Source organism: Microcaecilia unicolor, chromosome 5 (genome assembly GCF_901765095.1).
Source record: "Microcaecilia unicolor chromosome 5, aMicUni1.1, whole genome shotgun sequence".
Taxonomy (NCBI): Eukaryota; Metazoa; Chordata; class Amphibia; order Gymnophiona; family Siphonopidae; genus Microcaecilia; species Microcaecilia unicolor.
In genome coordinates this window covers 6,004,664-6,027,425 of record NC_044035.1, presented here as the reverse complement: position 1 = coordinate 6,027,425, position 22,762 = coordinate 6,004,664, and the positions used below count along the sequence as shown (strand labels likewise).

At 49.4% G+C, this 22,762-nt stretch overlaps 1 protein-coding gene across 1 annotated transcript in view; it reads left to right on the top strand.

Moving 5' to 3' along the window:
- Positions 1-22,762, top strand: part of GRK5 (G protein-coupled receptor kinase 5) — a 285,412-nt gene that overhangs the window by 165,570 nt on the left and 97,080 nt on the right. The window contains 3 exon segments of the mRNA XM_030202621.1: positions 36-136; positions 12,504-12,596; positions 14,130-14,193. Of these exon segments, the coding sequence (XP_030058481.1) occupies positions 36-136; positions 12,504-12,596; positions 14,130-14,193 (258 nt within the window).

Below are 22,762 nucleotides of genomic sequence, written 5' to 3'. Positions count from 1 at the left end.
TTGCTGAACATAACTTATCCGGTCTGTTTTTCTAGTCTCCAGTGTATGTCTCTGAAGTCGGTCAAGACTTGGTCCATCAAACGGAGGAAAAACTTGAAACAAGTCCCTACAAAGAACTCTTCTTTCACTGTGCCAAGTAAGTATCACCTGATGCGGGAGGGTCCAGCCTGTGCATTGCTTTGCAATATCTTACGAAATGGGACCTTCACTGTTTTATTTTGCTTTTCAACCTTCCCTGGCATTAAATTAGACCCAGCGTCCAGCAAGCAGTTGAGGCGTTCTTATTAAGTGTAATAAATATTTCCAGGCCCTGCACCTCAGTTGCACACAGGCACTCAGTGTAATAGCTCAGGTATTTGACACAGCGTTCCAGCCAAGACAGCTGGCCATTGATCTCACAGTGTGTGAGAGCAGCAACAATGAGAAGTCCAAAGAAAACACTGTGTCTTCAAAGAGGAGGGGGAGCATCATGGATTCCAGTGGTATCAGAGGAACGCGCCTACGCTCTGTCCCGCTAGTGCAGCCAGTCCTCAGACACAAGACCCTTCCAAGGGGATGTGCAAGACTTCAGTTTCAGAACAGCTTGCTTATCAGTTTGTTTATCTAAAGATTTCCCACTAGCTGCTCAAAGTTTGGAAGAACAGATAAAATCATTAAAAATGTAACAATTGGCTATAATGGAAAGAACTATAACCCGTGATTACCAATGTAAAGCAATATTAATAAATAAATTGCAAAGTATTCGGATCATCCATTAATAAAAAAACACACATTTAGTTAATCCCAAAACTGAGGAACCATTACCACTATAAAGATTTACCTTAGCCATTTCTTGACATCCCAGAAACGTAACACAAGCTGTCAGACTATTTTTGTCTATTAATGGGAGTGTGCACACCCCCTCTAGCATTCATTGAATACCCGTGCCTCAGTTCTAATCTCTCTGTATCTAACCTCCATTTTACATCCTTGTTTTCTTACTGACTGTTACCCTACCTAAGTCCCTTGATCTCCCTGGACCTCACTTCTAATTGACTGGCTTTGGGAAAGACTTCTTCCTGTCCCAGCTTTGGCATTAACTCTCTGAGATGCTGGCTATGGTCTTTATCTCTGTAGTCTTCAGCATTGTGCCCTCTTCATTTCAGAAGCCGTGTCTTACTCTATGAAAGCCAGTGTTTATGGCCTCCCACTTAAGAGGGGTCTGCATTCATGCTGTGGCGGTCTCGGGTTGTCTGGTATATTGAGATCCTGTTCTAATGAAAGGCTGGCTTACTCCAAACAGTGATTAAATAATATTGAAATTAAACATTTATTATTAGAATGCGTATGTTTAAAACATGACATACCACTTACCTTTTCCAGACCAAAGCGATTTTTTTTTTTTATTTGTACCCCGTGCTTTCCCACTTATGGCAGGCTCAATGTGGCTTAGGTACTTATTTGTACCTGGGGCAATGGAGGGTTAAGTGACTTGCCCAGAGTCACAAGGAGCTGCCTGTGCCTGAAGTGGGAATCAAACTCAGTTCCTCAGGACCAAAGTCCACCACTCTAACCACTAGGGCACTCCTCCACAATATAAAATCCATTATTACAGATAAAGAAAAGAGTTCTGTAAAAATGAAAGGACAGGCCTAACACACACATCCCAAAGCAACATTCACTCTAGCGTTGTACTAACAAATCTAGAAGAGAAATAAATCCCTGAAGGCCATTGCACTACTACTACTACTACCAGGGGCGTAGCCACGGGCGGGCCTGGACGGGCCCATGCCCAGCCACTTTTGCTTCAGGCCCGCCCTAATAGCCCCAACCCAACATCCCTCACTGCGTTTTCTCTCATGGCTCCGGGTCTGGCCGGCCTGGAGCATTGCCTGCCTCAGATTCTGCTCCTCCCCGCCACTGCCTCGGGGACCTGACTCTGTCAGCAGCATTTGTAACAGGCTCTCTCCGGCCAGCCCTGGGTCCTTCCCTCTGCTACAACTTCTGTTGCCGCGTGGGAAGGACCCAGCAGAAGGAAAGATTTGGCGCAGCTGCAGGGAGCTTGATGTGTTCTATCCCTCTCTGCAGCTTCACACTCAGAAACCGCAGGAGGAGAGAGAAAGTGAGAAAGTGGGAGGTAAGAAGGCCTGTCTTGATCTGGCACGGGAGGAGCACATTAGGTTTTAATGGAATGCTTCTCCCCCCCCCCCCTAAAGCAATTAACACCTTTCAAGAAAAAAAAAGACCTCCCCCCCCCCACCACTGAGGCAATGTGTTTATATTTGCAAGAGAGCAGGGTAACACCGTAAATCTGTAATATCATTGTAGGACAAATTTTGCAATGCAGATTACCATTTTGTGTGCCGATTATCTTAACTGTTTTTGGTTTGCTGCACTAAACGTAAGTCTTCAAATCATATGTGGTATGGTATCTTTCTAAGAAAATAGGCTGTACTGGATTTTGTTGTAAACATAGGGAAGGCTAGGATGAGGGGATTAACTTTGTTCTTAATCACAAAGCACTATAAACTGTCAAATAGAAGTTGTTACTGAGTTATATTGCATTTGTGGCAACAATGTATAAAACTTTTCTGTTTCATGGTGTCAAGCTAGCCTGTTGTTATGGTATTTAACAGACTATTACCCCTTATCTCCATGAAGGAGCAGACTTCTTTCTACTGTGTTAAGTAATAAGCAAAAGGCAAGCTCATCTATACAAAACAGATTCAATGCAGTTAAATCTCTACCACAGTTGTATCTTGTGGTTACCAAAACGTCATTTTCATGTCTGAATTACAGAAGAGGCTGTGTTTGCAGGCTTCTTTTACAATGCCATAAATAACTTAACATTTTCTTGCAATTGAACACAAAATTCACTTATTTGTCACATAATGGCTCCCATAGGTAACAGTTCTATTATATTCATATCCCCACCTCTAGAAGCACTGATTTGCATATAATTGAATGCTTTCTACCTGCAGAAAATCAGATTTACTCTGGGAGGAGCTTTCCCAGCAATTTGCTCTGATTGCACTGTAGTTCCCTGCTATTGAATTATAGCACCATGAAGCTTGCACTTATCTCATCTAATAGCCCAGGGCACCTGACTCTAGGCGATAGGGTACCAGATGATTTACTAACAAGAACATATTGCACACTGTATTTGAGATAGTAAGATAGATGCAGCCTTGGCGTGACAAAAAGACATTTACCCATTGTGCACTTTGCAGAATAAAAGCACGCCAGGAAAACCGCATCCTTGGCATAATAGTGGCACAACAGCCTAAAAACGGAAAGCTAGATACCTGATTAATAAGTGTTCTGAGGTGCTTCAAAGCTCTTTTTAAATGTAAATTAAAAATCGGTTTCACTATAGAAAGTGAAGCATTTGATGTGACAGAACTGGATTGTGAAGGAAATAATGAAGCTATAACTAAGAATTTGTATGCGCCTATAATAATTAGTATGCTAGTAATTTTTCACTGCTATTGCCACGAGGGTGGTTTATATATGAACAGAGGAGATTTGCATTTCCTTTAAACTACTGGTACTTGTATATATATAATATGGGATAAAATCACTATATTTAAAAATGTTGGTGTTCCATGAACCAGGTTTGTGTTAATGCAGGAGAGCTGTTGCACAGACTGTTTACTTGGAAATCCTCATCAAGGGCACTCTAAGGCTTTATTAAGGAGTATCCCAAGAGTAAGTAAGGGGAGGGGAGGGGAACCTAGTGCCCACCCATATTAGCTCTGGGCCCACCCAAAATGTCAGGTCTGGCTACGCCACTGACTACTACTACTATTACTAATCATTTCTATAGCACTACTAGAGTATGCAGCGCTGTACACATTATATGCAGGTACTTTCTCTGTCCCTAGAAGGCTCACAATCTATGTTTTGTACATGGGGCAGTGGAGGGTTAAGTGATTTGCCCAAGGTCACAAGGAGCTGTAGTGGGAATCAAACCCAGGTTGCCAGGATCAAAGCCCTCTGCACTAACCATTAGGCCACTCCTACCCTAGCTGAGATAATATTAAACCATCTCTGACCTCATATGCAACTTTCTTTAAATTAATCACCTTATTTTCTAACTCTTCTTACTGTCTTACCTATCTGTATGTTCCATCTTTGCTTTACCCTTCACTATCAGTTAAAATGTTCTATTACGTATTTTGTTGACTTGTAAGTAGTATACTATGCCATACTTTTTATTGTTATTTGAATATCTTTACTGCTGTAATTGCCTATTCTCCGAGGACAAGCAGGCTGCTTGTTCTCACTGATAGGGTGACGTCCACGGCAGCCCCTCCAATCGGAATCTTCACTAGCAAAGTCCTTTGCTAGCCCTCGCGCGCCCGCGCGCACCGTGCATGCGCGGCCGTCTTCCCGCCCGAAACCGGCTCGAGCCAGCCAGTCTTCTTTCGTCCGCACTCAGTACGGTCGTGTTTTCGCCGTGTCGAGCCCCGGAAAGTCGACCTCGCGCGTCCTTTTTTCGACGTGTTTTCTTCGGAAAATCCAAACTGCTTGGGAAGTGCTCCGGAAGCCCTCTCGGGTTTCGTTTGCCCCTTCCCGTATTTTTCAGATTTTGCCCCGGTAAGTTTTCTTTCGTCGTTGGGGTAGGCCTCTTTTCGGCCTCGGTCGAGATTTTTTCTCCCTTAAAGTTTTGGTGCTCACTTTCGTCATTTCGGATTTTGATTTCGCCGGCGTGATTTTTCCGCCCATGACATCGAAGCCTTCCAGCGGCTTCAAGAAGTGCACCCAGTGCGCCCGGGTAATCTCGCTCACTGATAGGCACTCGTCGTGTCTTCAGTGTCTGGGGGCCGAGCACCGTCCTCAGAACTGTAGTCTGTGTTCCCTGTTACAAAGGCGGACTCAGGTAGCGAGATTGGCCCAGTGGAACGTTTTGTTCTCGGGCTCTTCGTCGGCATCGACACCAGGGTCATCGAGTGCATCGACGTCGTCAGCGTCCAGACCTTCATCCTCGGCCGCCAGTGCATCGAGTGCATCGAGGCATCGGGCCTCTGCATCGGCGCCGAGACATCGGATAGCTGCATCGACGTCGGTGGTACCGGGACCTCGTCTGCTGATGTCGTCGGACGGTGGTGCATCGTCAGGAGTGCAGGTGAGGGCTGTCCATTCCCCTGCTGGTGGCGGTGAGCCTTTAGGGTGGGTCTCCCCCTACCCTGAGGGCTCCTGCGGTACAGCCCCCCCGAGATCGACCTCCTTCGACCTCGGCCCCCGAGGAAGCGACGGCTGGATTCTACGTCCTCCTCGTCGGTGCCGGGGAGCTCTGGTGACATGCTTCGGAAGAAGTCGAAGAAGCATCGACACCGGTCTCCTCCCCGCGTCGGCACCGAGAGCTCTGGGTCGCCGAGGGAGTCGGCACCCAGCAGGCATCGGCACCGAGAGGACCGCTCACCCTCTGTTCAGGAGGTGTCGATGCGCTCCACTCTGGACAGCCCGGAACAGCCTCCACGCCCGGAACAGGTTCTGACGTCGACGCCTGCATCGGACCTCCATGCCTTTCTCTGCAGCCGCTCTGAACGAGAGCCTCCGGGCCGTTCTCCCAGAGATTCTGGGAGAGCTGTTGCGCCCTAACCCCTCCGGTACCGGGCGGTGCATTGCACCTCCGGTACCGTCGAGCGTGGCGCCGCTGGCCCATCGTCCGGGGTGAGGTCCCCGACGTCGGTACCCGCGTGCGGTGCCGACTGCGGCCACCTCCCAGGAAGGCTCCCCGACTAAGTCGGCGGAGGGAGCTTCGCCGATGCGGGCGAGGGAGTTCTACCTCTCGACGCCACCATCGTGGACGAGGCTCCACTGAGTCGAGGCCGGGCTGATGGTTGCAGACACAGGTTCGTGAACTTGTGTCTGACACCGAAGTGAGGCCTCGTGGGTAGGAAGAGGAAGACCCCAGATATTTCTCTGAAGAGGAGTCTGAGGGTCTTCCTTCTGATCCCACTCCCTCCCCTGAAGACAGCTTTCTCCTCCTGAGAATCTGTCTTTCGCTTCCTTTGTCCGGGAGATGTCTACGGCCATCCCCTTCCCGGTGGTTGTGGAGGACGAGGCCCAGGGCTGAAATGTTGAGCTCCTGGACTATCCTTCTCCACCTAAGGAAGCGTCCACTGTTCCCTTGCACCATGTCCTGAAAAAGACATTGCTTGCGAACTGGACCAAGCCATTAAGTAATCCCCACATTCCCAAGAAGATCGAGTCCCAGTACCGGATCCATGGGGACCCAGAGCTGATTGCGCACAGTCAGTTGCCTCACGACTCTGGAGTTGTGGATCTGGCCCTAAAGAAGGCTAAGAGTTCTAGGGAGCATGCTTCGGCGCCCCCGTGCAAAGACTCTAGAACCTTAGACTCCTTTGGGAGGAAGGCCTACCATTCCTCTATGCTCGTGGCCAAAATCCAGTCTTACCAGCTTTACCGAGCATACACATGCGGAACAATGTTCGGCAGTTGGCGGGCTTGGTGATGCTCTCCCCCCTGAGCAAGCCAAGCCTTTTCAGGAGGTGGTCAGGCAGCTGAAGGCGTGCAGAAAATTCCTGGCCAGAGGGGGTGTATGACACCTTTGATGTTGCGTCCAGGGCCGCTGCTCAAGGTGTGGTGATGCGCAGGCTCTCATGGCTGCGGCCTCCGACCTGGAGAATAGACTCCAGCAGTGGATTGCGGACATATCGCCTTGCCGTGCGGACAATATTTTTGGAGAGAAGGTCGAGCAGGTGGTAGAGCATCTCCACCAGCGGGAACACCGCATTCGACAAGTTCTCCCGCCGGCAGCCTTCAGCCTCTACCTCTACAGGTAGAAGATTTTTTGGGGGAAGGAGGACTGTTCCCTACTCTTCTGGCAAGCGTAGGTACAATCCCCCTTCTCGACAGCCTGCGGCCCAGGCTAAGCCCAGCGTGCTCGCTCTCGTCAGCAGCGTGCGCCTCAGCAAGGCCCCGCGGCTCCCCAGCAAAAGCAGGGGCGAGCTTTGACTGGCTCCAGCAGAGCATAGCCGACATCCAAATGTCAGTGCCGGGCGACCTGCCGGTCGGGGGGAGGTTGAAAGCTTTTCACCAAAGGTGGCCTCTCATAACCTCCGATCAGTGGGTTCTGCAAATAGTCCAGCAAGGATACACCCTCAATTTGGCCGCAAAACCTCCAAATTGTCCACCGGGAGCTCAGTCTTACAGCTTCCAGCACAAGCAGGTACTTACAGAGGAACTCTCCGCCCTTCTCAGCGCCAATGCGGTCGAGCCCGTGCCATCCGGGCAAGAAGGGCTGGGATTCTATTCCAGGTACTTCCTTGTGGAAAAGAAAACAGGGGGGATGCGTCTCATCCTAGACCTAAGGGCCCTGAACAAATATCTCGTAAAGAAAAGTTCAGGATGCTTTCCCTGGGCACCCTCCTTCCCATGATTCAGGAAAACGATTGGCTATGCTCTCTGGACTTGAAGGATGCCTACACACACATCCCGATACTGCCAGCTCACAGACCAGTATCTGCGATTTCAGCTGGGCACACGTCACTTCCAGTACTGTGTGCTACCCTTTGGGCTCGCCTCTGCGCCCAGGGTGTTCACAAAGTGCTTGGCTGTAGTAGCAGCAGCACTTCGCAGGCTGGGGGTGCACGTGTTCCCATATCTCGACGATTGGCTGTGAAGAACACGTCCGAGGCAGGAGCCCTGCAGTCCATGCAGATGACTATTTCGCCTCCTGGAGCTACTGGGGTTTGTGATAAATTACCCAAAGTCCCATCTTCTCCCAGCACAGAGACTCGAATTCATAGGAGCTCTGCTGGATTCTCGGACGGCTCGTGCCTATCTCCCAGAGACGAGAGCCAACAACTTGTTGTCCCTCGTCTCGCGGGTGCGAGCGGTCCCAGCAGATCACAGCTCGGCAGATGTTGAGATTGCTGGGCCACATGGCCTCCACAGTTCATGTGACTCCCATGGCCCGCCTTCACATGAGATCTGCTCAATGGACCCTAGCTTCTCAGTGGTTTCAGGCTGCTGGGGATCTAGAAGACGTGATCCACCTGACCACGAGTTTTCTCGAATCCCTGTATTGGTGGACGATTTGGTCCAATTTGACTCTGGGACGTCCTTTCCAAATTCCTCAGCCACAAAAAGTGCTGACCACGGATGCGTCTCTCCTGGGATGGGGAGCTCATGTCGATGGGCTTCACACCCAAGGAAGCTGGTCCCTCCAGGAACGCGGTCTACAGATCAATCTCCTGGAGTTGCGAGCGATCTGGAACGCTCTGAAGGCTTTCAGAGATCGGCTGTCCCACCAAATTATCCAAATTCAGACAGACAACCAGGTTGCCATGTACTATGTCAACAAGCAGGGGGGCACCGGATCTCGCCCCCTGTGTCAGGAAGCCGTCAGCATGTGGCTCTGGGCTCGCCGTCACGGCATGGTGCTCCAAGCCACATATCTGGCAGGCGTAAACAACAGTCTGACCGACAGACTGAGCAGGATTATGCAACCTCACGAGTGGTCGCTCAACTCCCGAGTGGTGCGCCAGATCTTCCAAGCGTGGGGCACCCCCTTGGTGGATCTCTTCGCATCTCGAGCGAACCACAAAGTCCCTCAGTTCTGTTCCAGGCTTCAGGCCCCCGGCAGACTGGCATCGGATGCCTTCCTCCTGGATTGGGGGGAGGGCCTGCTGTATGCTTATCCTCCCATTCCTCTGGTGGGGAAGACTTTGTTGAAACTCAAGCAAGACCGAGGCACCATGATTCTGATTGCTCCTTTTGGGCCGCGTCAGATCTGGTTCCCTCTTCTTCTGGAGTTATCCTCCGAAGAACCGTGGAGATTGGAGTGTTTTCCGACCCTCATCACGCAGGACGAAGGGGCTCTTCTGCATCCCAGCCTCCGGTCCCTGGCTCTCACGGCCTGGATGTTGAGAGCGTAGACTTTGCCTCTTTGGGTCTGTCAGAGGGTGTCTCCCGTATCTTGCTTGCTTCCAGGAAAGATTCCACTAAGAGGAGTATACTTCTGTCTATGGAGGAGGTTTGCCGTCTGGTGTGACAGCAAGGCCCTAGCTCCTCGCTCTTGTCCTACACAGACCCTGCTTGAATACCTTCTGCACTTGTCTGAGTCTGGTCTCAAGACCAACTCTGTAAGAGTTCACCTTAGTGCAATCAGTGCATACCATTACCATGTGGAAGGTAAGCCGATCTCAGGACAGCCTTTAGTTGTTCGCTTCATGAGAGGTTTGCTTTTGTCAAAGCCCCCTGTCAAGCCTCCTACAGTGTCATGGGATCTCAATGTCGTTCTCACCCAGCTGATGAAACCTCCTTTTGAGCCACTGAACTCCTGCCATCTGAAGTACTTGACCTGGAAGGTCATTTTCTTGGTGGCAGTTACTTCAGCTCGTAGAGTCAGTGAGCTTCAGACCCTGGTAGCCCAGGCCCCTTACACCAAATTTCATCATAACAGAGTAGTCCTCCGCACTCACCCTAAGTTCTTGCCAAAGGTCGTGTTGGAGTTCCATCTGAACCAGTCAATTGTCTTGCCAACATTTTTTCCCCGTCCTCATTCCTGCCCTGCTGAACGTCAGCTGCACACATTGGACTGCAAGAGAGCATTGGCCTTCTATCTGGAGCGGACACAGCCCAACAGACAGTCCGCCCAATTGTTTGTTTCTTTTGATCCCAATAGGAGGGGAGTGGCTGTGGGGAAACGCACCATATCCAATTGGCTAGCAGATTGCATTTCCTTCACTTACGCCCAGGCGGGGCTGGCTCTTGAGGGTCATGTCACGGCTCATAATGTTAGAGCCATGGCAGCGTCGGTAGCCCACTTGAAGTCAGCCTCTATTGAAGAAATTTGCAAAGCTGCGACGTGGTCATCTGTCCACAACATTCACATCTCATTACTGCCTGCAGCAGGATACCCGACGCGACAGTCGGTTCGGGCAGTCAGTTCTTCAGAACCTGTTTGGGCTTTAGGATCCAACTCCACCCCCCGAGGGCCCTGTTTTGTTCTGTTCCAGGCTGCACTCTCAGTTAGTTGGTAAATTTTTAGGTCAATCTCAGTTACGTCCCTCGCCGTTGCGAGGCCCAATTGACCATGGTTGTTGTTTTGAGTGAGCCTGGGGGCTAGGGATACCCCATCAGTGAGAACAAGCAGCCTGCTTGTCCTCGGAGAAAGCGAATGCTACATACCTGTAGACGGTATTCTCCGAGGACAGCAGGCTGATTGTTCTCACAAACCCGCCCGCCTCCCCTTTGGAGTTGAGTCTTCCCTTGTTTCTCTTTTGCTACATACGAGACTGGCCGGCTCGAGCCGGTTTCGGGCGGGAAGACGGCCGCGCATGCGCGCGAGGGCTAGCAAAGGACTTTGCTAGTGAAGATTCCGATTGGAGGGGCTGCCGTGGACGTCACCCTATCAGTGAGAACAATCAGCCTGCTGTCCTCGGAGAATACCTTCTACAGGTATGTAGCATTCGCTTTGCTCATGTTTGATCTATTCTTACTGTACACCACCTTGAGTGAATTCCTTCAAAAAGGTGGTAAATAAATCATTATAAATAAATAAATCAAGCATGCACAAGGAAAATGTAATACAAAATTGGCTCCCAAGGCTTGAACCCTAGTCTTATAGGCCAGAAAAGCCTTACGCCTCATCTGTGTTAGCCTAGCTAAATCAGGAAAAATACGTATTTTAAATCCCATAAACAACACCCAAGTATCTAAAGGAAAGTCTTAATACAGTATTTTGATCCGGTTCAAGAGCAAAGGTAACCACTAAAGTAGTTCTTTGCGTTACCACCTCCAGTGAAGACTCCAGAAAAGAGGTCAAATTTAATTCATCCACTCCATGAGTTTGATTCTCCAGTCTATCAGAAACTCTGACAGACGGAATGTACTGATCTCTGGTAATCAGAGGTAATAAATCGGGAAAATGTTTACATGGTGGACATTTAAAAAATTTTCCCGATTCATTACCATTGCATGCTGAGGAATCTTGACAAAGCAGAAGCGAAACGGGTCCGTCGGGACCTCAACGTTGCAGAACATTCACGGAGGAGCACAGATGATAAGATAAGTGTGGCTGATGCTATTATATTATTCATGAGAGGTTTTTTTTTACTCATGATTACTTTTTACTGTAAGTCTCAAAAATTTTTCCGGTTAATCAACCAGGCTGAGCCACAGCGGTATGAGGTTTTCCTTTCATTGATAAGAGAAACTGATGCTAACATGCAGCAGTTTACATATGTGTGCAGTTAAGATTCACTCAGTGTATTGTTGTAAAACTCAAATATTGTGAATCAGATCTTTATTATAATACTTAATGGCTATGCCCAGTTATTGAATGGCTGTGCCCCTATATTTGCAGTTTATTTTAAAACAGATCCTGTCAGTCACTGAGGGCCAGATGCACTAAACGTAACGAGCCAGCAACGTAGTTTTTAAACTAGTTCTAGCCGGTTTAGCGCGCAAGTAGTAAACCGGGACATGCACAAAAGGGTTCTCCGAGCCATTTTTCTGTCACTGTAGCAGCTAACGGAATGCAAAGCTATTATAATGAGCTAATTACTATTATAATGTGTATGCAAGGTGATGAACTGCTGTTTCCGACCCCATGCAGAAAAGCAGTCCCTACCTTTACCGTGGAAATTTTAACAGGAGGTCTGGACCTGCCGGTTCTTCATTATCGCAAGTAGGAGAAGGGGAGAAACCACAGGGAAGATGGTGCACAAGGAAAAAAAAGTACACCGGCTTAAATGCAGCTTCTTTGTGTGTATGAAAGCTGTGCCATGATTATAGTAACATAGTAGATGACGGCAGTGAAAGACCTGTACGGTCCATCCAGTCTGCCCAACAAGATAAACTCATATGTGCTACTTTATGTGTATACCTGACCTTGATTTGTATCTGCCATTTTCAGGGCACAGATCATAGAAGTCTGCTCTGCATTATCCCCGCCTCCCAACCACTAGCCCTGCCTCCCACCACCGGTGCCGCCACCCAATCTCTGCTAAGCTTCTGAGAATCCATTCCTTCAGAACAGGATTCCTTTATGTTTTATCCCACGCATTTTTGAATTCTGTTACCATTTTCATCTCCACCACCTCCCGCGGGAAGGCATTCCACATATCCACCACTCTCTCCGTGAAAAAATACTTCTTGACATTTTTCTTGAGTCTGCCCCCCTTCAACCTCATTTCATATCCTCTAGTTTTACTGCCTTCCCATCTACGGTTTCATATTCTGGGGTTGACTTTGGCTTCAAGTTATATTATTACTGTCTTGTGATGGTCTTGTATAATGATATGTAATACAGAATGTTCTATGAAAACATCTTTCGATGGGATAGCATTGAGGGTTGAATACAATCCTTTGTCTTTGATTTTGGTTGTGGAAGTTTTCCTGAATGTGATGATGTTTCTCATACCACAAGTAACATTGCTCACAACATCACAGCCGGTGTGGGATCCCTTCTCTTTGCCAAGTCTTTGCCGTTCCTTCCTGTGAGTTCTGGATAGTAAAATGCCTCTCCTTTCTTCCTTGTGAGATAGGCAGATCTCGGACTACTTGAGCGGGGAGCCTTTCCAGGAGTACCTGGAGAGTATGTACTTCGACAGATTCCTGCAGTGGAAATGGTTAGAAAGGTGAGCTTCTCCCATGTGCTACTTCCCATTTCCTCTAGCCCTCAGGACTCCCCCCCCCACCCCCCCTCCCAGTACAGGTGGTGTAGGCTGCAGGACTGGTGGTATTTTGTTTAAAAAAAACTAGCTTCTTTATTCTTCAAGGTCTGCCAAGAAGATGTAAAAGCCTTAGAGTGAGACCAGGATGTCCCATGAGATTCTCAACCTGGTCTGGTTTCAGTAAAACCTGACAGACTGTGTATCAAAAAGCTAAAACCCAAATGTTATGTTTTATAATAATTTGACTATCAGTATAGTTCATAGATATTTGTTGTCTATACCGTGAAACACGGTCCTGCTTGAGAATCTGGTTCTTGGGTCACAGTTTACAGTCTTTGGTACAGGAGCAAAGATTTGCAACTTTAAAGTGAGACTTAGCTGCTGCTAGGCTTGCTGTCTGATCCAGTCCTAGTTTCCCTTGTAGCTCTGATGCTGTTGATCTACGTGTGTATTTGGTACGCCATAAGCGGTATATCAAAATTAAAGAAACTTGGAAACTTGAATGCAGGCAGTGGGGTAAAGCCAGGACTGGATCAGCTTGTCCTGAACATGTTGTCAAATGGTAAAGACAGTTTTAGTGTTTGTTTAGATTTCTCTAAGTGCTGCAGTTATTTAATACACTGAACTTGAATTTCTTCCAGTTTGTTGCTTTGTGATCTGCTGTACCCATGTGCCCCTGTGTAAAAGTGCATATGGTGACAAGAATGCACGTACTTTTCACTAGACTCGGGCGTGGGCATGTTTGAGACTGGCATCGTGAAGCATTTCATAAATACACGTGAACACTCACACCTGCTCCTGAGCAGACAGAAATTTCCAGAACTTTATTTTAGCTGCGACTTCTGATGCTTTTCAGGTGTAATTTTATTAAGACACATAGGTGCCTGTGTGTTCCTATAAAATAGGCCCAATTTAGGTGCCCTCTTGACTTCCCAACGTATAATTACCCTCCCTGTGTAGACACTGGCCACAGATGGGGCTTTTAATTGTGGCCTAAGCCAGGTTGGCTTCTACATCTACTGCTACCATGAGTGGATTGCGCTGTGGGAGGTCTTGTGTAGGAGATCCACCTTAGGACAAGAAGCAGTGACCTTTCATATACTACCTTTGGTGAACAGGCAGGTGGCAGTGCTGAAGCACAGAGGGTGTCCTGGTCTAACATGCCTGATGTTCTCTTGAAAAATACATTAAGCCCCTTTTCTCTTATTTTGAGATTGAAAAGGCATTTAGTAATTTATTCACAATCAATCTCATGTAAAAACTGGAAAAAAGGAGCGTGCAGCTAAAGAGTTAGTTGTCTTTCCCCTACCTTTAAATAAATGTCTTCAAAGTATTTCTTTGGTCTAAACTCTGCCTGAGAAAGGGCAGGCTATCCAGGCAAAGATGACAGGAAGTGACCTGCCACCTCTGAGAACATGACACCGATTGCCAGGTATGGCACTTTTTGCTGTTCCTATTGAACTTTTCTCCTTGGTCATATGGGTGTTTTTCTTTCAGGCAGCCCGTCACTAAGAACACTTTCCGGCAGTACCGTGTTCTGGGGAAAGGAGGTTTTGGTGAGGTAAGCTCAACCATTAAATATATCCTGGTATCGTAATGTCTCATGGTCATTGTAAAACACGTTTCCAGGTTACATGTTCTTCAGCTCAGTTTCTCAAGCCATGTCCTTGTCATGGAATGCAGGGGGAAGTTGTAGAGCTGTGCACAATTTCCTGATTTCTTTGATATGACCCTTTAATTTTTGCACTTCTCTTTCAGCTGTAAGTAAGTAAGTCTGTTGCCTGCTCCCTCAACTGAACTTAGATTTTCTCATGTTCTTTAAATCTGTCTTCACTAGCAGTGTTATAAAAGCGAAGAGCATTTATTTATAAAGTTGCTCTTATATTTGGAAAAAAAAAAATACCCGTTTTTCTACTTCTGAGCTATGTTTCCCTTCCAGGGCCTCGTTTTTTTGTCCTAATATGCATCACAAAGAGGTTGCTAAGAGAGCCATTCAGCTCCCTCAAAGTTATAAAAATGCCACAAGTTTTTTTTCAGAGGAAAGAAGTCTGTAAAACAAGAGAACGTGATGTGAAGCCCTATGGAGTAGAGGCCAACTAAATTTTGGTTTTGGCTTTGGCTCCAAACCGCCCCCCCCCCCCAGTCAAAAGCAGCCTACATGGTCCCCTACCACTCCCCCCCCACCCCCCGAAAGCTATCATCCTCTCACCACCAACAGGCCCCGAGTTTGACACCCCCCCCCCCCCCCCCCCCAATCAAAAGCAGGCTGCAAGGCCCCACAGCGCCTTCCTCCACCAATAAGGCCCTTCCTGAGCCTATCTTAGACACCATGGTGGTCTAGTGGCTTTGTCAGGGCAGGAGTGATCCTTAGATGCTTCTGTCCATACTGACTCCAATCTCCAAGTGGCTGCCACAACATCCAGTGGCAGTAGGGTTGCTTACCTTGTTGAATGCAAGGACTTGTGGTTCTGATTTCCCCATTGGATTCCCTAAGAAAAGCAAGGCTAAAAGTTAATGCGTGCATTGTGGTAAGCCCTGGACTGGATTAACCCTATCGGGCAAATCTGGATCTAGTTGGCAACCCTAAGTCTTGCGACTGTGGTGCCAGCATGGGCAGGAGTGACTGGCTTTCAGTGGGAGAGGGAGCTGTGCAGTCCCCCTTTGGGTTTGGCCGCAACTATGTGAGGGAAATTTCAGCCTCAGGTTCGGTTTTGGCCAAAACCAAAAACCCAGGTTTCGGTCACCCTCTACTATGGAGGTGGACTCGAACAACATTGGAAAATATTTCTCCATGGAAAGGGACATGGCCTCTCAGTGGAGGTGGTGCAGAATTAAAGAGAGCCGGAGATAAGTTTTTTAGCTGCAGAGAAGTGAGGGGAAAGCCAGGGATCAGCAGGGGTCTATAGCATTGTGCTAGGAATTAAACTAGGTGACTAGATGGACTTTGTGGTCCTGATCCACCAAAATGTTTTATGTTTCTGTATTTTGTTTATTCTCCGAGGACAAGCAGGCTGCTTGTTCTCACTGATGGGTGACGTCCACGGCAGCCCCCTCCAATCGGAATCTTCACTAGCAAAGGTCTTTGCTAGCCCTTGCGCGCGCGACCGTCTTCCCGCCCGAACCGGCTCGTGTTCGTCAGTCTTCTTTTGTCCTCGCTCGGGACGGTCGTGTTTTGCACCGTTTCGTTCCCCTCAAGTTGACCTCGCGCGTCTTCGCGATTTTCGATTAAAAAAAAAAAAAGAGAGACCGTTCAGGTCTTTACCCCTTACCCGTGTTTCCAGCTTTTTCCCCGCGTAAGTTTCCTTTCGCTTTCGGGACCGGCCTATTTGGCCTCGGTACGAGTTTTTTTCTCCTTTCCTTTTGGTGCATTTCGTCATCATCGCGAATTTTGATTTCACCGGCGTGATTTTTCCGCCCATGTCATCGAAGTCTTCCAGCGGCTTCAAGAAGTGCACCCAGTGCGCCCGGGTAATCTTGCTCACTGATAGGCACGCTTCGTGTCTTCAGTATCTGGGGGCTGGGCACCGCCCGCAGGCCTGTAGTCTTTGTGCTCTTTTGAAAAAGAGGACTCAGGTAGCGAGATTGGCCCAGTGGAATGTGTTGTTCTCGGGCTCTTTGACGACAACAGCACGGGACTCGTCGAGTGCATCGACGTTGACAGCATCGAAGTCTTCGACCTCTGCATCGGCATCGACTGCATCGAGGCTTCTACCTCCTACATTGTCGGTACCGAGACATCGGAAGGCTGCGTCGACGTCGGTGGTACCGGGACCTCCGCTATTGCTGATGTCGGACGGTGGTGCTTCGTCTGGAGTGCAGGTGAGGGCTGTCCATTCCCCTGCTGGTGGCGGTGAGCCTTCGGGTGGGTCTCCTCCTGCCCTGAGGGCTCCTGCGGTACAGCCCCCCGAAGATCGACCTTCTTTGGCCTCGGCCCCGAGGAAGCGACGGTTGGATTCCACGTCCTCCTCGTCGGTACCGGGAAGCTCCGGTGACATGCTTCACTTGAATAAGTCGAAGAAGCATCGACACCGGTCTCCTTCCCGTCTCGGTACCGAGAGCTCTGGGTCGCCGAGGGAGTCGGCACCCAGTAGGCATCGGCACCGGGAGGACCGCTCACCCTCTATTCAGGTGATGTCGATGCGCTCCCCTTTGGACAGCCCGGAACAGACTCTGACCTCGACGCCTGCATCAGCTTCTCAGTCTTTCTCCACAGCCGCTCTGCACAAGAGTCTCTGGGTCGTTCTTCCAGAGATTCTGGGAGAGCTGTTACGCCCTTCTCCTCCGGTACCGGGGGTGCTTGCGCCACCGGTACCATCGGGTGAGGCGACGGCTGGCCCTTTGCCCGAGGTGAGGTCTCCGGTATCGGTACCGCTTGCGGTACCGGCTACGGCCGCCTCCCAGGCAGACTCCCTGACGACGTCTGCGGAGGGAGCTTCGCCGGTGCTGGCGAGGGAGTCCACCTCTCGACGCTCCTACCATGGCCGTGTTTCCACGGAGTCGAGTCGGGCACGGCTTCAGACGCAGGTTCGTGAACTTGTGTCTGATACCGATGGTGAGGCCTCGTGGGAGGAAGAGGAGGACATCAGATATTTCTCTGACGAGGAGTCTGATGGCCTTCCTTCTGACCCCACTCCCTCCCCTGAAAGGCAGCTTTCTCCTCCCGAGAGTCTGTCTTTCGCAGCCTTTGTCCGGGAGATGTCTACGGCCATCCCCTTCCCGGTGGTCGTGGAGGATGAGCCCAGGGCTGAGATGTTTGAGCTCTTGGACTTTCCTTCTCCACCTAAGAAAGCGTCCACAGTACCCATGCATCATGTCCTAAAAAAGACATTGCTGGCGAACTGGACCAAGCCATTAACTAATCCCCACATTCCCAAGAAAATCGAATCCCAGTATCGGATCCATGGGGACCCAGAGCGAACTTGCCCACAGGTCTAAAACATATGTACCAAAGATGCTGGAGTATCCTCACGCTTAGAACAAGCAGCTGAATCTGCTATTTTAGCCAAATAGGCATGATGCGGAGAAAAGTAGTCTCAATAGAAATTTGTACTGCTGTTCCTGTAGACTTACAGACTGGGTGAGCCATTTGAGATGCTTCATCAACAATGGCAATCCATCTCCTGTATCATACTCCTCCAGCAACAATTCCACATTCCACACCAAAGCCAATTGCTCATACTCCCACTTAGGTGCAAGGCTCCACAAGCTGATTTGATAAAAGGACAAATGAGTCGTCTTGGTTCGAGTAAGCATTAAAGTTTCCACTAACGTGTCCACTGCATCCTCACTTAGGCCCTCATGATCAAAAGCCCCGTGCTGTTCCAAACAGCGCTCTAAAATAGCGCTGAAACAGCACGGGGCTTTACCACACCGATGATCAGAGTTAATGCATGCAAATTTAAGCAGCGTAATTATCTCTGATCATCGGGTAGAAGTGCGGGTGAATTGTGCCTGAGCGCACAATCCTCCCACACTTGTTTGACAGGTCTGGGCTGTCAAAAGCCCAAACCTGTCAAACACCCTGCCCTGAGGCCCGAGCAACGGGGGCTGGAGGTCCGGTGGACCTCTGGTCCCCCCCCGACGATTCCCCCCCCCCCCCCCCCAGGTTCAGGGAGGGCTGGAGATCCGGTGGGTCTCCAGCCCTCCCAAGCCCCCCGAAATTGGTCCCTGGTGGTCTAGTGGCCGCCAGCCCCGCCCAGCGCATCCCAGGATGCACTGGGCGGGGCTCGGCACCGACATTTTGCTGTGTCATCAACCAAGAGGAGGGAGGCAGGCTGTGTCCCTCCTCCAACTAAGGTAGGGGGGCCAGGAGGGGGCTGTCCTTACGCTGGACCACTAGGGATCTCTCGGATAATGCTGGGGGGGGGGGAGTTGGGGTGGGCTGGAGGTCCGCCAGACCTCCAGCTCCCTCCCCCCCCCCCCCCCCCCCCCAGTCGCTCACTGGGTTGGAGGAGGTTTTGCCGGCGGCCACTAGACCACCAGGGACCAATTTCGGGGGGGGGGGGTTGGGGGGGGCTGGAGACCCACCGGATCTCCAATACTCCCTGAACCTGGGGGGGTGGGATCGTCAGGGGGACCGGAGGTCCCCCGGATCACCAGCCCCCTGTTGGCAGCCTGGCAGGTTTGCTTTGGGGGGGGGGGAACGGGGGCCTGCCAGCATGCAACTGCATGCTGGACAGGGCTCACCATTCCTCCCCAATGATCAGCAAACCCTAACACCAGCTCGGAGCTGGCGTACAGTTTGCCACGGCCAGCGACCCAATTTTTGGCACGCTGGTCGCTGATCATTTGGTATGAGTGCGCTGAGCCCTGTTTAGCATGCGGCAGTAGCAAACGCTGGCGCTAGTATGGCGCTAACAGCCTCTAGCGCCGGCGTTTGCTTTTGATCATGAGGGTGTCGAGTTATCATCCAATGTTGATACATAGTGCTTAACTTGATTATACTGAAACCAGTCCTTTGAGTGCAAATAGCCCCATGTTAGAGCTCTTCAAACGTTTTAAATTGGGCCTTTCTCAGTCACCAAGTCTCAAATATAAAGCAATCCCCTAGCAGTCCATTGCTTCAGATACAGTTTTAAGAAATCTGGGTCCAAACCTCTATTCCCCCACAAGGGGAGCAACATGGTAGTCAAAGGAGAAAGTTTCAATTGCTTACACAGCCACCACCTGCTTTGTTGCATGTATCTCAATAGAGGATGGGATTTTAGTTTCAACACTTTTTATTGACCACAAGTCAAGATAAAGATTTGCACAAAGATGAAAACCATAGAAAATAACATCTGTCATCAAGATTTTAACCATTTAATCCCCCCCCTTTCCCGCCCCACCCCTTACTATTTAACATATACCAGTCCTGGAAGAGAAAATAGTGCTACTTATCTACACACAATCCTCAACCAAAAACATGTTCAAACCAAGCCCCAAGGAACACACCCCACATAAAAGACATCCAATTTCCAGCCAGCTATTATCAACTCCCTCTCTCCACTTCCTCGCCCTCCATCCCAAATCCCAAGACAAAACTATGGTGCATCTCACTGGCAGCTACTGTAAAAGCGTCCCTTACATACCAACTTAAAAAAAAAAAAAAGGGACGCACAACCCAGTAGAAGCAGTAAGTAAGCACCTACTACAATTGAAACTAGACGCCACAATAAGTCCCTCCCCATTCTCCCTAATCCTATAAATCCTATATAAAGGTACCTTCTATATCATTCCCATACCTAGAAGACACACAAGCTCCAATTCCCAGGGATCAAAGAGAATTAATTACCAGACTTTTGCCCCGAGTATGCAAAGATTGTATATATGGCCCCCAAATGTCAAGAAATTGCTTCCGTCGCTTAGGAGATCCCCTTACCCCCCGACGCTCAAAAAGCATGAACTCATGTAATTTATTCCTCCAGTGCCAGAAGTTCGGGGGAGAGTCGCTAACCCATTGGCTCAAAATGAGCCTTTTACCAATCAAGCAAGCCTTACGAATCAGTTGCTTAGCCGGCCCACTCTGCAATGCAAAAATCTCATATTTGTTTAATAGAATACCAGCAGGAGAGCTCAAAACTCTGGAATCTAGCAGAAACATCAGGTAGCGAAGAATAGCAGCCCAAAAAGTCTGCACCCTAAAACAATGCTATAAACAGTGAAAAAAGGAACCCGGTGCCCTCCCACACTTCCCACACAAAGGAGTAGCCACACACCCCCATCTTGAAAATCTGAGCTTTCGTAAGATACGCTCTATGAAGAATACAGTATTGAAATTCCTGCAAGCCAGCATTGCCAGTCAACCAAGAATTCCTAGAAGTCAAGACATTAAAATCTAAGGAGAGGGTGGGTCTCGACAAATCCCGGGCCCAACACTGCCTAATCAACTCCCGGTCCTTACAAAGTGGCAATGTTCCTAGGGCCTTATAGAGACCCGAGACCGAGAGTCGATCCCCCCTCACATATTGAAAAAACTGTCTCACTTGCACGCTTATTTTCGAAAGAGAAGGGCGCCTTCATGTTCTGACAAATCGGGAGATGGGCGTCCTCTCAGGGTCGCCCAAATCGGCATAATCGAAAGCCAATTTTGGGCATCCTCAACTGCTTTCCGTTGCGGGGATGACCAAAATTCACGGGGGCGTGTCGGCAGTGTACCGAAGGCGGGACAGGGGCATGGTTAAGAGATGGGCGTCCTCGGCCGATAATGGAAAAAAGAAGGGTGTCCCTCACGAGCATTTTGTCTGACTTTACTTGGTCCCTTTTTTTTCAGGACCAAGTCTCGAAAAGGTGCCCAAACTGACCAGATGACCACCAGACGGAATCGGGGTGACCTCCCCTTACTCCCCCAGTGGTCACCAGCCCCCTCCCACCCAAAACACAAAATTTTAAAAACATTTTTTGCCAGCCTCAAATGTCATACCCACCTCCATCACAGCAGTATGCAGGTCCCTGGAGCAGTTTTTAGTGGGTGCAGTGCACTTCAGGCAGGCGGACCCAGGCCCATCCCCCCCTACCTGTTACACTTGTGCTGGTAAATGTGAGACCTCCAAAACCCACCTGAAACCCACTGTGCCCACATGTAGGATCCCCCCTTCATCCCTAAGGGCTATGGTAGTGGTGTACAGTTGTGGGGAGTGGGTTTTGGGGGGGGGGGGGGGTTGGGGAGCTCAGCACCCAAGGTAAGGGAGCTATGTGCCTGGGAGCAATTTCTGAAGTCCACTGCAGTGCCCCCTAGGGTGCCCGGTTGGTGTCCTGGCATGTAAGGGGGACCAGTGCACTGCGAATGCTGGCTCCTCCCCTGACCAAATGCCTTGGATTTGGTCGTTTTTGAGATGGGTGTCCTCAGTTCCATTATCGCTGGAAACCGGGGATGACCTTCTCTAAGGTTGACCTAAACGTTGAGATATGGGCGTCCCCGACCGTATTATCGAAACGAAAGATGGGCATCCATCTTGTTTCGATAATACGGGTTGCCCTGCCCCTTCGCGGCACCAACCTTAGAGATGGGTGCTCTTAAAGATGGTCGTCTCCGTTTGATTATGCCCCTCTTGGTGACTATGTTGAGAATGCAAGGCGGCAGCACCTAAAGAATTGGCATAATGTTCCAGTTGGTTATAAGCGAAGATGTTATTAATTTCATACCCAATGCCCAAGGCCCCCAGCTTCAACAACGAACCCTGCAAATTCAAAACATGCTCCAACCAAGTTATGCCCATCTGTGCCCAACGTCGGAACGTGATATTATCAATCCCAGGTTTAAACAGCAAATTTCCACAAATTGGCAACATATCAGACGTATGTAAGTCCAGTCCCCAAGCCCTCATCATGTCTCTCCAAAGTACATGTAAGGAAGACAACAGTAGGCTATTTCGCAAGTGGATCGGGAGAACAGGACCTGGCACTTGCAGCAAAAAATGAAAATGACAAGGGTCAAAGTATTGACACTCCAGCTGCCGAGGCGTGTAGTCTTCCTTGTCAAAAAAACAGTCACCTAGATGATGTAAAAGACATGCCCGATTATACCGCCTTAGATCCGGCAGACCCAAGCCCCTTCACCCCAAGAACCCATTAGCGAAGACAACAGGAGCTTAGCCTTCTTCCCTCCCCAACAATAACGCTTAAGCAGACTATGAAGTAATTCGAGATCTCGCTGACGAATATAAAAAGGCATCAGCTGTAAAAGGTACAGCCATCTAGGGAACTCCACCATATGAATTCGCCCATAATAGCGTAAGAGGCAAGGACACCCATGCTCGCAGTCATGCCTCCGTGGCCCGTAGTAATCGTGTAACATATAGATGATATAAGTCCGTCAATTTCATGGACAAGCAAAGGCCCAAATAAAGAAAAGAACCCTTTGCCCATCGAAGAGGAAAACGCGACCCCCACTCCTGTTGCAGGGCTTCCCTAGAGGCCAACACCAGGGATTTAGCATAGTTAAGCTAAAAGTCAGCAAAATCCCCAAACTTTTGGAAGAGCTCCAACAAAGTAGGCAATGATCTAAAGGGGTCTGTAAAATGTACCAGGAGGTCATCCTCAAAAGCTGACAGAAGAAACCTCGAAGAGCCTACCGGCACTCCCGTAATGGCAGGATGAAGAGCTATCTCTCTAACCAGGGGATCCAACAACAACACAAACAATAGAGGAGA